Consider the following 15,117-nt stretch of genomic DNA (forward strand, 5'->3'; position numbering starts at 1 on the left):
AATACCAGTCCTCAAGGATAAGAGAGTCAAATAACCTGTTCTGTTCTGATGAGAACAAGAACAAGTGTTTAGTAGTACATGTACAGTAGTACAGACATTTAAAAGGAGAAGAAAAACATTTGATGAAGGGAAGACATCTGGGTTAGGAGGGGGAGAGGAAGCAGAGCATGGGGACAGGTGAAAGACAGACAGGTGAGAGGTGGCTGTTTGCATGGGGCAAAACAGGGACAGGGTGGATGTCTGTCCCACAGCCAATAGTTGCCTGAACACCAGTCCTAAACACCTGTCCTTAGCACCTGTCCTGAACACCAGTCCTAAACACCTGTCCTAAACACCTGTCCTGAACACCAGTCCTAAACACCTGTCCTGAACACCTGTCCTGAACACCAGTCCTAAACACCTGTCCTGAACACCAGTCCTGAACACCAGTCCTGAACACCTGTCCTGAACACCTGTCCTGAACACCTGTCGTAAACACTTGTCCTGAACACTTGTCCTGATAAGATAAGAGATAAGATAAGATAAACCTTTATTGATCCCACGAATGGGAAATTCAGTTTCCCCAGGACCCCGGTGTAAAGCACCGAGAACCTAGAGTGGCCACACTTCAGGGTGCCGCCGTACAGATTAGGGAGAAACATAGAGATAGACATCAGGAGGAGACAAAAAAATATGACCACAGATTATTCTCGCGAACAGGACAACAGTCTGTGTGCATGCAAAAAATCTCCATAGCACATACAGCATCAATAACACAGACAGTAAGCAGTGAGAGGCGTGATTCATCCAGAGAGGGAGGGGGGAGCCAGAGGCCTGGCACACAGTCTTTGTGTCAAAGTTCGCGGTGGAAGGCGAAAGCCATCTCTGACAGTCTCTGTGTGGGGGTAGGAGCAGGTAACCAAGACGACGACCTTCCGGGAGAAATTTGTTTGGGCGCCAATGCATATAATCATGAATGAAGAATTTAGCAGGGAGCTCGTCCTTGAATGTTTGAGCACACGAACTCCCCTTAAGTCAGCGGTCTCCCAACTGATCCAGCTTCATGTGTAGAGCATTGATTCCCTCCATGATCAAATCCAGCTTTTTAAAAGTCACAGTCTGTGTTTCAACAGTTCCAACAGTTCCAACAACTCTACCCACCGCATCAATCAAGTTGGGCAATTTTCGTGGGCGTTCGATAACACCTGAACACCTGTCCTGAGCACCTGTCCTGAACACTTGTCGTAAACACTTGTCCTGAATACCTGTCCTGAGCACCTGCCGTAAACACTTGTCCTGAACACCTGTCCTAAACACCTGTTCTGAACACCTGTCCTGAACACCTGTCCTGAACCTGTTCCAGTGTGTGGCAGGCTGAAAGCAGATATTGTGTTTCTGGTGGATGAGTCCTGGAGCATCGGCACCAACAACTTTGGCAAGCTGAAGGACTTCCTGTTTAGGGTTGTGACATATTTCCCACTGATTGGGCCTCAAGCTACACAGGTAAGCAGATGTCATCATATTGCTGAAAAATAATAAGCTTGAATGGGACTTATTCAGTGACTTCACTGTGTTCCTATATCTATATTGGAGAAGCTGCCTGTAAGGTGTGGGTCAGTGTGGTGGGTTTGGAGAAGCTGCCTGTAAGGTGTGGGTTGGTGTGGTGGGTTTGGGGAAGCTGCCTGTAAGGCGTGGGTTGGTGTGGTGGGTTTGGGGAGGCTGCCTGTAAGGTGTGGGTTGGTGTGGTGGGTTTGGGGAAGTTGCCTGTAAGGCATGAGTTGGTGTGGTGGATTTGGAGAAGCTGCCTATAAGGTGGGATTGGTGTGGTGGGTTTGGGGAAGTTGCCTGTAAGGCATGAGTTGGTGTGGTGGATTTGGAGAAGCTGCCTATAAGGTGGGGTTGGTGTGGTGGGTTTGGGGAAGTTGCCTGTAAGGCATGAGTTGGTGTGGTGGATTTGGGGAGGCTGCCTGTAAGGTGTGGGTTGGTGTGGTGGGTTTGGGGAAGCTGCCTGTAAGGCGTGGGTTGGTATGGTGGGTTTGGGGAAGCTGCCTATAAGGTGGGGTTGGTGTGGTGGGTTTGGGGAAGCTGCCTGTAAGGCATGAGTTGGTGTAGTGGATTTGGGGAGGCTGCCTGTAAGGCGTGGGTTGGTGTGGTGGGTTTGGGAAAGCTGCCTGTAAGGCATGAGTTGGTGTGGTGGGTTTGGGGAGGCTGCCTGTAAGGTGGGGTTGGTGTGGTGGATTTGGGGAGGCTGCCTGTAAGGCGTGGGTTGGTGTGGTGGGTTTGGGGAAGCTGCACTCTGTATGTTGGTGGCGACAGTGACTCTTGTCCCTCAGATAGCTGTGGTGCACTACAGTGATCAGCCCAGGATTGAGTTCAACTTAAACACTCACAAGGACCGTGGGTCTGTGCTGAGAGCTCTTAGAGCAGTCCACTATGGAGGAGGAAACACCAGAACAGGTGCACACACACTCACACACACACATATTCACACAAAACCTTACATAATTCAATTTATGTGGAAATGTGTGAATTTAACTTAAGTATTCAAGCCACACTTGTCATGCCCATTATGTGGTTTGTTTCTGTAGGTCGCGGGATCAGCTATGTTCTCAGAGAGCTCTTTCAGGAGTCTCTGGGGATGAGACAGAATGTTCCTCATGTGCTGGTCCTGGTGACAGATGGGAGAGCCCAGGATGACGTGGAGCCGCCATCCAGGATAGCACACGTTCTGGGTCAGAACCCCTAACAGAACCGCCATCCATGATAGCACACGTTCTGGGTCAGAACCCCTAACAGAACCGCCATCCATGATAGCACACGTTCTGGGTCAGAACCCCTAACAGAACCACCATCCATGATAGCACACGTTCTGGGTCAGAAACCCTAACAGAACCACCATCCATGATAGCACACGTTCTGGGTCAGAACCCCTAACAGAACCGCCATCCATGATAGCACACATTCTGGGTCAGAACCCCTAACAGAACAACCCTCCGGGATCACATTTTGGGTTAGAATGTCTTACATAACCACCAGCAAGAATCACATTCTGTGTCAGAACCCCTAACAGAACCACCCTCCATGATTCTGTGTCAAAACCCCAATACTAATTCTTTAATTTTACTGCATTTGCATCAGTTATCATGATGCAAATTACAAGTCAAATTTATGACACAGTCCTTAAAATGGCATTATTCAATAAAGAAATCATATGCAGTCACCCATCTAGTTGCTGAAACAGATTGCTGTGTAATCTCCCTATACAGTGCGATCCAACTGTACAATGACAGTGTCTCTCATTTTGACTCGGTATAGCAGTGCATTCAGTATGAAACAATGACTTTGTGGTTACTGGGCAGGATGTTGGCTTTAATTTGTGCCCCTAGAAGACCCGTTTGAAATGCAGTACAACTTTTCAAATCTCCCGTGCCTGTACAGCCAGATCTGTGCAAAAGGAACCGCACGGTACACGAAGAACTAACACTACGCAGACTTCAACACATGTGATGTACTAGCCTCGATTATCACCTGGTTTCTGTGTTTGTGTGTTTTAGGTGTCAGTGTGCTGGCCATTGGCATTGCCAATGCTGACATCGAGGAGCTACAGAAAATCGCATCTCCCACCACATACAAGAACATATTCTTTGCTGCAGACTTTAGCGACTTACCCACCATTGAAAGAGAGTTTATCAACAGCATCTGCAGTGAGGCATTACTGTCTGAGTTCACAGAGCAGAAAGAGGTGCTTCTAATGCTTTATAGCTGCTATGGTATTTGCTTATATGCATATATTATTTTATTTACTGTATTATTGTAATTCTTTTGTAATTCTGTATTATTTTATTTGTCCCAGACTTTGATCATGGGTTTTGTTTAGGAGGTTGTTTAATTAAATCGTAACAGCACTTAGAAGATAAGGAAGTTTCTATTCTCATTATCTCGCAGTGTTCATTATATATCTGTTCTCAGTGTGTGTGTGCCCCCCCTTGGGTTATTGTGATGTAGGGTTCTGTCTGGACCTTAGAAGACTTGACGTGCACATAGGGAGCTGTCCGACAGAAATAACTCTCAACATCCAGCATGTAGCCCTGATATCTTCTGACAGAGGCTGACTGTGATCAGTAGGAGATCAGTCAGAGTTTTGGCATCTAATACAGTACTGCAGAAAAGTTTGGGAAAACACTTTGTATTTTCTGAACGTCCCTCCTAAAATACCTTTATAGCTATATGTGATTTCCACATTTCTGGGAGTGTGCAAACATTGTTGAGCACAAAGTGTTGAGTCTCTAGTCTCCACACTGTTGGCTATTTGTCCATTTGTCTTAACGTCCTAATGTCTCTACTTGGATGTCCAGTCCAGCACGGATGGTGTCTTTAGCCCATCATTTCCTCATATGGTTCCTTCATCTTTCTCCATGTGAATGTAAATTTGTGTGTGTGTGTGTGTGTGTGTGTGTGTGTGTTCATGTGCGTATTTTTTGTTTAAAGTCTACCCAGCTGGACACACCCACAAGTGACCCAGCAGCTTTGTCCAAACCTGAGGGTCCCTGTCTAATCCAGTGCAAAGTACGTATTTCTCTTCATCTACCGACAGAGTGTCTCAAACCAATGTCCTAAATGGTCTAAATGGTCAAATGGTCTGAAACTCTTTTGTGCATTTTAAATGTTACAGGGGCAAAAGGGTGAAAAGGTTTGTGTCATTTCTCCACTGTTTCTAATTCCTTAGTTTTTTTATGTAATAGTATTGTGATATGTACTGTGATATGTAATGGTGATCTGTATTGAAGTAACGTGATCTACTGCTCACAGGGGGATGGGTTCGGCCATGGTGGACTGGTATGTAAGAACCCGAGGTGCTGTTGAGTATTCATTCAGTCCTTTCGGTTATGAATCCACCTTTCTATTCATTCATTAGTTCACATTTTTAAATTCGTTCTTAACTCGTTTGTTGTGATCTTGTTCGTAGCGACCAAAGCTAGCTGCTGGTGACTATGATCCATTTGCCTTAAAAGTCAAAGGGGAGAAAGGAGAGAGGGTAAGTGGCAGATTACTCGAGCTCATCCTAAGCTTTGAATACGTCCTCATTAGTACGTCTAATTATTGTGCATACTTCTTACTGTATCCTCTTCACATAAACCTGTATACATCTGTAGTCAAATGCCTGATCCTGTTTCTTCAGGGTCTTCCTGGGACAGACGGCATACCAGGACTACCAGGTCGGCCAGGACGTTCTGGTCCCCCTGGTTCTGCTGGGCTAAGGGTGAAAAACTCATCACATTTTTCTTGTAACTGCTGTAATCTTCTGTAATAATGTATGTGACGTGGTATAACTGTATAACACAGGGTCCTCCTGGAGTCTCTGGAGAAATGGTGAGTGTCTCAGTGCAACACATGTTCCATTCATCTATACATTGATCTATATTTACAAAACGTATCACCCAGAAGTGTACATAGCCAGTTATGAATAGTTGAATAGCTGAATAGCCAGTTGAAAAGCCAGTTACCTGTAGCCAGAATCCAGTTTAGTTTCATCTCCTTTTTATGGAAGTAGGTGATGAGGCAGCTTAAACAAATGCAAAACCATGTTAACTCAAACAAATATACTACTCTATGGATGGATATTCATTGGTTATTATTATTGTTATTTAAAGGGGTCTCCTGGCATTCCTGGACAAAAAGGGCAACGAGGGGAAAGAGTGAGTTACAACTTAAACCTGACTGTACCTCACCACTGTCTAGATTAGAACTTGACTATACCTCACCACTGACTAGAACCTGACTGTGCCTTACCACTGACTAGAAACTGACTGTACCTCACTACTGACTAGAACCTGACTGTGCCTCACCACTGAACAGGACCTGTCTGTACCTCACCACTAAACAGAACCTGTCTGTGCCTCGCCACTGAACAGGACCTGTCTGTGCCTCACCACTGAATAGAACCTGTCTGTGCCTCACCACTGAACAGGACCTGACTGTACCTCACCACTGAATAGAACCTGACTGTACCTCACCACTGAAGAATAACCAACTGTACCTCACCACTGACTAGAACCTGACTGTACCTCACCATTGAACAGAACCTGACTGTACCTCACAACTGAAGAAGAACCAACTGTACCTTGCACTGAATAAAAACAACTTTATTTAGCTGTAAAAACAGGCTGCACACCATCGGTGATTTAACTAACCAAACTGAAAAGTTTAATAAAGAAAGTAAAAAAATAAACAGCAACACTGCAACAGTTTGTTCTGCTTCATCAGATCACATAGAAGCTGATTTTTGTCCCTGTTTTAGGGAGAGCCGGGCTATGTAATCGGAGGTGTGGACATGGCTCCAGGACTTAAAGGAGAACCAGGATCTTCGGTAGGTCTTCCTGTTATAGCCAAAGTCAAACAGTTCCTACAGTACAGATCACTTCACGTGCAACTTTTAACTATTAACTTTTCCCTGACCTCATATAGCCATTGTGTTCAGTTCTGTAGTGTCATTCCTTCTTTACCCGGTTTGCCAGGGTGTACAGGGGGCTCCAGGAGCACCAGGCGTATCTGGACCTCCAGGTCTCCCTGGCCAGCCTGGATCTCCTGGTCCTCCAGGGGTCTCTGTAAAGGTAAAGAACAACGGACCAGTAATGAATGATGACTTTGATTGTGAAGGACCTGAATGAGAAATAAGTTACACTAGCTCTAGCTAAGCTACTTTACATGGCTACTTCCCCATACATCTAACAGCCATCAGCAGTTAACAGAAACCGGCCAACCACCACCTGAATCAACATCACTGACTGTGATATCCTAGATAGCGGCATGATGCTATTGCTGTTTGGTGTTGCTTTGACTTTAAATGAGTGTGAAATTAGCATAACCCAACACTGCATTAAGTATAAACATGCCAGATGTTTTCAGAGTTAACAGCCCTGTTACCTAGTTAACATTCCAAATATATTTCAACAGACAGTGGTCCCATAAATCTATAAATATAAGTAGCTTAGATACAGTTAAAGGAGTAAGTTTGTTATTACATTAAAAAGTGAAGGTACATTTTTAAAACAAACCTTAAAGGTTAAAAATGTTTGCAAGTGTTTGTACTTGTTGTGGTTGGCTGAAAAGTCTTCATCAAGCTAACAACCTGAAACAAGCCATAACATACAGCAAGTCTGTTGCGTAAAGTTCAGAATGTCTGCAGGGAAAAATATTTAATGAAAATGTAATTTCTGATAAGTATGCCTAAACACTTGTCTGGCTCTGTACTTTCCATTTTTATGGACTAATTAAACTGGAATAAAGAATATTACAAAAATGATATTTGAAGATTAATGTACCTGAGAAACAGAGTTAGAGGAATGTGCTGATTTTGTTCTTTTACAGGGTGAAATCGGACAATCTGGTCCTAGAGTGAGTTTTTTTTAATTAGCTCTTATATGATAGATCACCATTTTATTGGAGAGGTTCATATTCCATTGACAGGTGGTGAATTCTCTGACTTTTCTAGGGTCCACGTGGTAAGCCAGGACCCAAAGGAGACAGAGGAGATGACGGCACAAATGTTAGTCTTCCCTTCCATGCTCAGATTTGAAGGTCCTGGTTAAAGTCATAGCCGGCACTCTGCTGCCTGCTGCAATCTTCAGCGTGTCAACCCATTAGCCTTTGTTGTACTATTACATTAATACCGCAGAAGCTTTGGGCTAAGGGTTATGGTAATGAGTACCATGTAATGCATGACCAGGACTGAGGTAGGGAGGAGGGGTAGTTAGGTAGGGGTCACGCTGTCCTTCTCACACTATGATGTATGCAACAGTCAGCCACGTAGTCCCAGCGAAAGTCAAGCTGTCTCCTTGAAGCTACGTCTTAATCCCCCCCCCCCCCCTTTATAATGTATTGCTCTACTTTGCATGATAAGGGTCTTCCAGGCCTCCCCGGACCAATAGGGGTGGACGGAATCCCTGGACTTCCTGGTCAGAAAGGAGAAAAAGTGAGTGCAGCAACGCAAACATAATAACTCAAATGGAATAGAGCAACTCTAATAAAATAGAGCAAGTCTAAAGAAATAGAACAACTCAAATTAAATAGAGCAACTGACATGGAACAGAGTAACTTTAATGAAATAGAGCAACTCTAATGAAACAATGTGCAAACCTGGACTTTTCACATGCAGAAAAGCTGTGTTTGCCTTTGGACCACATTAACCTTGCTTTAGGGTTAGGGTCATGACTGACCCGTTTGTAGGTTTTAAATGCATAAAAGTACTACATAAATTTGTTTATTGCATCAAGACTTTTTGACGTCAGGAATTTCCATTTGAACAAAAAAAAATAAATTATAAAATGCTCTTGTTATTAGAAAACAATAATAATTGCTAAAACTGAAATCATAAACACACTAAGTACCAACAGCTCATAGCCAGCTCTTCCTCCAACCATTTCATCTTCAGTTAGGGACTTCTATCTGTCTCTTTTTCACAAAACAAGGAAAGGCAGACATTTCCAGACATGTAAGACCCAATCAGTTTAGAGTTGTGTATATTGTTGAGTATGTTGTCAATAGACAAGCCCAGGGGGCCACAACAGACATATTAAAACCAATACTGTCATGGATATGGAAGCCTAGCAACGTAACCAAGAGGTAAGAAACAAAATGGATGATACATCATTTGTTTTTAGGGTATCTCATGGCTGATTTGAGTCACGGGTCAAAACTGACCTGTTAACACAAGAGATAGTAACCAAAAGCAAACATGAGAGAAAAGTGAAAGTAATTATTTTTCTTTCTTGATAATTGCAGAATTATGTCACATATGGTTCACAGCAAAACATCAGTATGAAATTTGGAGTCACATTACTGGCTACAGTGAAAGTAATTCCCTTCCACTGATTATTCTTTGCTGACACTAAGGGAGAAGAGGGTGTGGGAAATCCAGGTCTTCAGGGTCCACATGGCACTCCTGGAGAAAAGGTACTTACTCCATTTACTACAGATGCAAGTATACTTATGTCACAAATTTCACTTTTCCTATTTTTAAAAGAAGCATCATTCTATTCTAGAAGTGTTCTGCTTGTGTTATTAAAATCTTTGAATAGACTAGAATTGTTGAGTTCCTGCTAGTAATGACCTCTTCCTGTTCCAGGGGAACGCAGGACTAGCAGGACCCATAGGTCCAAAGGTATGCAGCAGTCTGTCAAACCCATGTCATTTATTGCCGCTGAGTCACAGGTGAAGTGAATCTTGTAAGTGAAGTCACGTGTTCCTCCTCCACTCACAGGGGGAGCATGGAACACAGGGGGTGCCAGGACCCATCGGGCCCAGGGTATGATGGCGGAGCCTTTGCTATTTACACACCATCCACTATCTTAGGCGTATTTATTCATTAGAATCACCTCCTAGAGACGTAGGGTTAGCAACTGCAGACCTGTCACACGTAGCGTGCGTTAGCCGTCCCCCAGACACAGGACAGCTTCTGGATGGATATTTTTGGACAGCAGAGCAGCAGTGACACTGAAGTGTGTAAAAACTCCAACATCACTGCTGGGCCGGATACACTCGCATCAGCACAACACCCACAACTCTGTCAACATGACCGTTCTGCTCGCAAGGGGCCGTCCCCAAAATAACATCTGGGTGATAGCTGGGACTGACCAGTGATTAACGTCGGATACAGTAGCTGGTAACTTCTGCATGCTGACACAATGCAGTTTGCATTTAATGTGCACCTCCGTCATATGGAATGCATAAGGTGTGCCAAATAAAGTGGCCTGTGTATGCATGCGAGGTGTTTTTTATGTGGTCAGCCAGCTTGGCTTAACACCCACTGATATTATATAGGTGCAATATTATATAAGTGCATTATTATATAGGTGTATTATTACAAATGTGCAGTATTACACAGGTGTATTATTGCAAGGGTGCTTTAATACATAGGCACATTATTACACAGGTGCACTATTACAAGGGGGCTTTATAACATAGGTGCATTATTGCATATGTGCATTATTACATAGGTGCATTATTACATAGGTGCTTTATTACGTAGGTATATTATTACATAGGTGCATTATTACATAGGTGCTTTATTACGTAGGTATATTATTACATATGTGCATTATTACATAGGTGCATTATTATATAGGTGCATTATTACATAGGTGCATTATTATATAGGTGCATTATTACATAGGTGCATTACTACATAAGTGCATTATTACATAGGTGCATTATTACATAGGTGCATTATTATATAGGTGCATTATTACATAGGTGCATTATTACATAGGTGCATTATTATATAGGTGCATTATTACAAAGGTGCATTATTACAAAGGTGCGTTATTACATAGGGGCGTTATTACATAGGTGCATTATTACATAGGTGCGTTATTGCATAGGTGCGTTATTGCATAGGTGCATTATTACATAAGTGCATTATTACATAGGTGCATTATTGCATAAGTGCATTATTGCATAAGTGCATTATTACATAGGTGCATTATTACAAAGGTGCATTATTACATAGGTGCGTTATTGCATAGGAACATTATTGCATAGGTACATTATTACAAAGGTGCATTATTATATAGGTGCGTTATTAAATAGGTGCATTATTACATAGGTGCATTATTACATAGGTGCATTATTACATAGGTGCTTTATTACGTAGGTATATTATTACATAGGTGCATTATTACATAGGTACATTATTACATAGGTGCATTATTACATAGGTACATTATTACATAGGTGCATTATTACATAGGTGCATTATTACATAGGTACATTATTACATAGGTACATTATTACATAGGTGCATTATTACATAGGTACATTATTACATAGGTACATTATTACATAGGTACATTATTACATAGGTGCATTATTACATAGGTACATTATTACATAGGTGCATTATTACATAGGTGCATTATTACATAGGTGCTTTGTCTGTGCTTAGGGTAAAAGAGGCTTGAAGGGAGAGCCAGGAAACAAGGTAAGAATCTGCCTACCTCAGTGAGCCAAACAGTTCATCCCCTCATTACTGTCTCTTTCTCTAAAGACACAAGACGGTGTTAATAGATACTGATCATTCATTCACACCCACACATGGTGTTCTACTGGTCTCCTGTCCTTGAGATAAATTGAGATAATTACAGTTTGATTTGCATTCAAGATGTGAACTAAGTTTAGGAATAATTTAAAGGAGCCTTTAGTTATGCAAACTACACAGGAGTTTTCTTGTAGCAAATTAGAAAAATTTGGGAGAGAAATGTACAGTACATAAGGCAAAATATCATAATCTGAACACTTTTGTTTACCAAGGGTACTAGAAAGAGGCTCATTTTGAAAACTCCATACATTTTTATTATTGACAAAAAGACATTTTTAGTTAGAGTGAGTTTTAGTAAGAGTTATTTAGTTGTTTTAGTACAAACAAAAAAGTAAGAGTGTGTAGTAAGAGTGTGTAGTAAGAGTGTGTTGATCAGACTGAGCCCATGACTTTTGTTGATATAAGCAAAATGTTTTTCATGGGGGGGCAGGAGGGGTTGTAAATGAATAAAGGTGTATACATTTGTGCATTCAGAATGTAGGTTTTAGATAAGTGATAAATTAATTGATTTAAGATAATTTTTTGTCTGATTATTGCTTGACGGTCAGGCTCAGCTGACAGTGCTGTGAGTGTTACACACCCCCAGTCTCTAACCTGCTAGAGCAGCAACAGCAGAATCTGCACATAAAAGACTCCAGTTGAACTGATGGGTCCTGGTGTCTATCACCATCAAAGTCCAGTGCGTTATGTGCTGTATGTGGAAATGTTGACATGAACTTGTGCTCCCAGTTCTTGCCTGCAGCATAAGATCTTGATCAAATCGTGGAATATGGAATACTCTTCATAGTTAGACTGTCATTAACTGAAAAGTTCTGAACATTGATTGGATTCAGAGTTGAGACTGGATCATTGGAGAAAGGTCATTCAAATCATTAGGGCCTTGCTGTAATGAATGTATTGTCCCTTAAATAACTAGTTTTACTTTTTGTATTATGTAAATAGCTCACTTTTCAATTAAACTGGTTTCATTTGCATGTGTGTCCCAGGGTGATCGTGGGGAGATGGGGTCAGCAGGACCTCAGGGACTGGCGGTGAGTGAGAGCACACAGCATTTAACACCTCACTGCGAATGTGCTGTTGAGATAATATTGTCCAAGATTCAGAAAGGTTAAACTGCATGTGCTGAAGAACCTAACAGCACACATGGCCTCTTAATACATACATTTCTCAGACTAGTACAGTACAGTATTAATAATTAATAATTAAGTATTGATGCCCTTGTCCAAAAGCCTCAGCTGTCAGTAAACCAGCAGATCTCTGAGTCGGGGTACCAAGCTGAAATAAGAAAACAGATGTGTAGATGTGTCTCTAAATAAGGCAGCCGTTCACACAAGGGCTAGGGTGGATCGGAGTGTACTCATCTACAGCTCAGTCATTGAATTTTATCATTTCATGGGTGAATATAACCTTCTAAGGCCCAGGGCGTAGGAAAACCAAATTACAAAATGTGTTTATATGAGAACACAGTCTCTTATAAGGATATTACCATTCATAAGATTTAATATGTCTATTAAATGAAAAAAAGACAATTTTAGGTGTTAGTTATATGTTAGTTTATTTTAACACCCTGGTAAAGGCCGATGCCTCCAGAAGGCTGAAGAGAGGCAGGAGTTTGATAATGGAAGGTGTGTTGTTGCTGCTGGAGTCTCAGAAACAGGCCCTGAACTTGGGCAGCCATTGCTGAAAACAGCCGTCTTACAGCAGATCTGTACAGTTGATCTATACAGCAGATCAACACCAAGGCTGTGAACCACCAATTGATTCAACACCCTCCACCCCCCACACACAGAATAACAATGAACCCCTTAAAAATCAGTGTTCATACATATACGACTTCACAAGGGACTGGCTGAATCCCACAAGCATTTATAGTTGATTTAATGTAATGAATGTCCATACTCAGAGAACCTTGAAGACTTGGAGGACACATATGAGACATCCAATAATAGACTTCTCCATTACTTCAGCTGACTCCTCAAACATCTAAAGAGGAGTTCTGCCCTCCTCGCTGTTATTTTTGTGATACAGCAGAAGAAACTAGAGCACCCGGGGGAAATTACCGACGCTGATTATGGAGGGAGCCTTCCTCCGCACAGCTCTCTCTGGTCAGCCATGGACTTTAGCCCAGCAGTTGAGGACCAAAGTCTCTGAGTATACATTCATTCTGAACGACTGAAAAACAGACATATGGATGGAGAATTATCCCGATAAAGATCTGAGATGCTCAGAGGATGTGTGTATGGCCTATGATCGTAGTGATCAATTGTTTATTTTGCCAGGGTAAGTTTGCTGATGGGAATCTTTGCCACGGTTGATCTTCCAGTTGCATCTGTATTCTTCAGGAAGTAAAAGTTATCCTGGGATTGGTTAGTTAATGTGTCTCAAATGATTACATGAATCACTCCGCCTCCACAACGTCTCGGCCGTAATGAGTCCTGGGAGTCCAGACAGGAAGGATGCGCAGTCTTCGTTACGTTTGTCTGAAAGCACCTGAAGACAAGTACAGTTATGGAATACTAATTCAGGGAGATCACGCCGGTCTGTTTGTGTTCACTCTAGGGCCTCCCCGGAACTCCTGGACTGAAGGGAGAGGAGGTGAATATAACTTTGTTTTAGGAAACTATCATTAGTGTGTGTGCATGTGTGTGTGCGTGTGTGCGTGTGTGTGTGTGTGTGTGTGTGTGTGTGTGTGTGTGTGTGTGTGTGTGTGTGTGTGCATGTGTGTGTGCGTGTGTGTGCGTGTGAATATGTGTAAGAGAGAATATATACATCCTCTGCCATATTACCAGAACAAAAAACCCAAAACCAATAGTTTAGACATGTTTAGGTACTGGGACATTGAAATGAAACTTTACTTTCACACAGTGTTACAGTCAGTAAAATTCCTACATAATATTTCAGTTACATCAGTTACATCGGTTACAAGGCCTGTGTGTACTGTGTTTATGGGGTTGTCCTGTGTTTTGGGGCGGTACTGTGTTTAAGGGGTGGTCCTGGTACTGTGTGTATGGGTCAGTACTGGTACTGGCACTGTCTGTAAGTCCAGTGCTAAGGACGAGTTCTGGCGAAGCCATTAGTCCAAATCTTTCGTACTGGAGGAATAGTGCTGTATTTAATAGGTAATGGTATTTAACTGGCTCTGTTGTTTATTTACTCATAACTTTATGTTATCATGGCCCAACCCCTTTTAATATTAGACGTCCTGCTTTAGAATAGTGATGATGTAGCCTATATACCGCACATCCTGCACATTCAACGCCCCTAACAAGACTTTCCTTAACACTTCATATATTATTTCTGTATTGATCATTATTGATTTAGAAGATCGGATCACATTTTTGGTGCCATTCATAAAAAAATCTAGACAGGTGATGAGGTTCCTGACCGGTCATGAGGGTCCCGACTGGTTACTCGTAGCGTTGTTAGCTGATGTATTGTTCTGCAGTTGAGATTTGCCCTGTTGTTTCAGGGGCAGCGAGGAGTACCAGGAGAACCTGCTAAAGGGGTAAAACTCTGCTAAATGTCTCCAACACTCCTCTGTTTCATTCTTTTAACATTAGTAGAAAATCACCATGATTCTATTTAACACAGATACTCGGCCCCCCTGGAAAGAAAGGCGCGAGGGTAAGACAAACATTTCGTTTTTTTTCCATGTGTTGTACATTAACAGTGAATGATCATCTCCACCTTGTGTTATCTGGGTCTGCCTCTCCCACACCCATGGCATAGGGTTTTCTCTGAACTTAAGTATGAAATCTGACAGTCATCCTATGGGGCCCCTGCATTCCCGCTGATGAAAGCATGCAGTGGTGATTTCTGCCCTGTAAATTAGGAGAGGGCAGTGACGTATAACCCCACAAACCGCAAGGCACATCGATGGACACAATTCTCAGATGAGGTCTTTGGGATCACTGAAGGACTGTATTAGATATAGTTATGTTAAAAGCAGGCTGAAGCTTCATGATAATGAATACAATTAAGAATACTAGGATAAATTCATGTTGCAGCCCTCACAAATCGGAGGATGCTTAACTGGATAAAGC

At 42.3% G+C, this 15,117-nt stretch overlaps 1 protein-coding gene across 3 annotated transcripts in view; it reads left to right on the forward strand.

The window, feature by feature from the left end:
- col7a1l (collagen type VII alpha 1-like) overlaps positions 1 to 15,117 on the forward strand; it is a 59,200-nt gene that overhangs the window by 29,015 nt on the left and 15,068 nt on the right. For all 3 annotated transcript variants that reach the window (XR_013130826.1, XM_077005358.1, XM_077005359.1), the window contains exons 22-45: positions 1,343 to 1,482; positions 2,313 to 2,436; positions 2,568 to 2,711; positions 3,534 to 3,721; positions 4,468 to 4,545; positions 4,652 to 4,669; positions 4,789 to 4,815; positions 4,946 to 5,014; positions 5,159 to 5,239; positions 5,323 to 5,349; positions 5,631 to 5,675; positions 6,278 to 6,346; positions 6,495 to 6,590; positions 7,348 to 7,374; positions 7,472 to 7,525; positions 7,880 to 7,951; positions 8,872 to 8,931; positions 9,104 to 9,139; positions 9,239 to 9,283; positions 10,922 to 10,957; positions 12,061 to 12,105; positions 13,634 to 13,669; positions 14,544 to 14,579; positions 14,666 to 14,698. Coding sequence is in view for 2 of the 3 variants with exons in the window: in XM_077005358.1 (XP_076861473.1) it covers positions 1,343 to 1,482; positions 2,313 to 2,436; positions 2,568 to 2,711; positions 3,534 to 3,721; positions 4,468 to 4,545; positions 4,652 to 4,669; positions 4,789 to 4,815; positions 4,946 to 5,014; positions 5,159 to 5,239; positions 5,323 to 5,349; positions 5,631 to 5,675; positions 6,278 to 6,346; positions 6,495 to 6,590; positions 7,348 to 7,374; positions 7,472 to 7,525; positions 7,880 to 7,951; positions 8,872 to 8,931; positions 9,104 to 9,139; positions 9,239 to 9,283; positions 10,922 to 10,957; positions 12,061 to 12,105; positions 13,634 to 13,669; positions 14,544 to 14,579; positions 14,666 to 14,698 (1,586 nt within the window). In the remaining variant the exon portion in view is untranslated. The remainder of the gene's footprint in view (positions 1 to 1,342; positions 1,483 to 2,312; positions 2,437 to 2,567; positions 2,712 to 3,533; positions 3,722 to 4,467; positions 4,546 to 4,651; positions 4,670 to 4,788; positions 4,816 to 4,945; positions 5,015 to 5,158; positions 5,240 to 5,322; positions 5,350 to 5,630; positions 5,676 to 6,277; positions 6,347 to 6,494; positions 6,591 to 7,347; positions 7,375 to 7,471; positions 7,526 to 7,879; positions 7,952 to 8,871; positions 8,932 to 9,103; positions 9,140 to 9,238; positions 9,284 to 10,921; positions 10,958 to 12,060; positions 12,106 to 13,633; positions 13,670 to 14,543; positions 14,580 to 14,665; positions 14,699 to 15,117) is intronic.

The sequence above is a fragment of the Brachyhypopomus gauderio genome, chromosome 5 (genome assembly GCF_052324685.1).
Source record: "Brachyhypopomus gauderio isolate BG-103 chromosome 5, BGAUD_0.2, whole genome shotgun sequence".
In the NCBI taxonomy this organism is placed as follows: domain Eukaryota; kingdom Metazoa; phylum Chordata; class Actinopteri; order Gymnotiformes; family Hypopomidae; genus Brachyhypopomus; species Brachyhypopomus gauderio.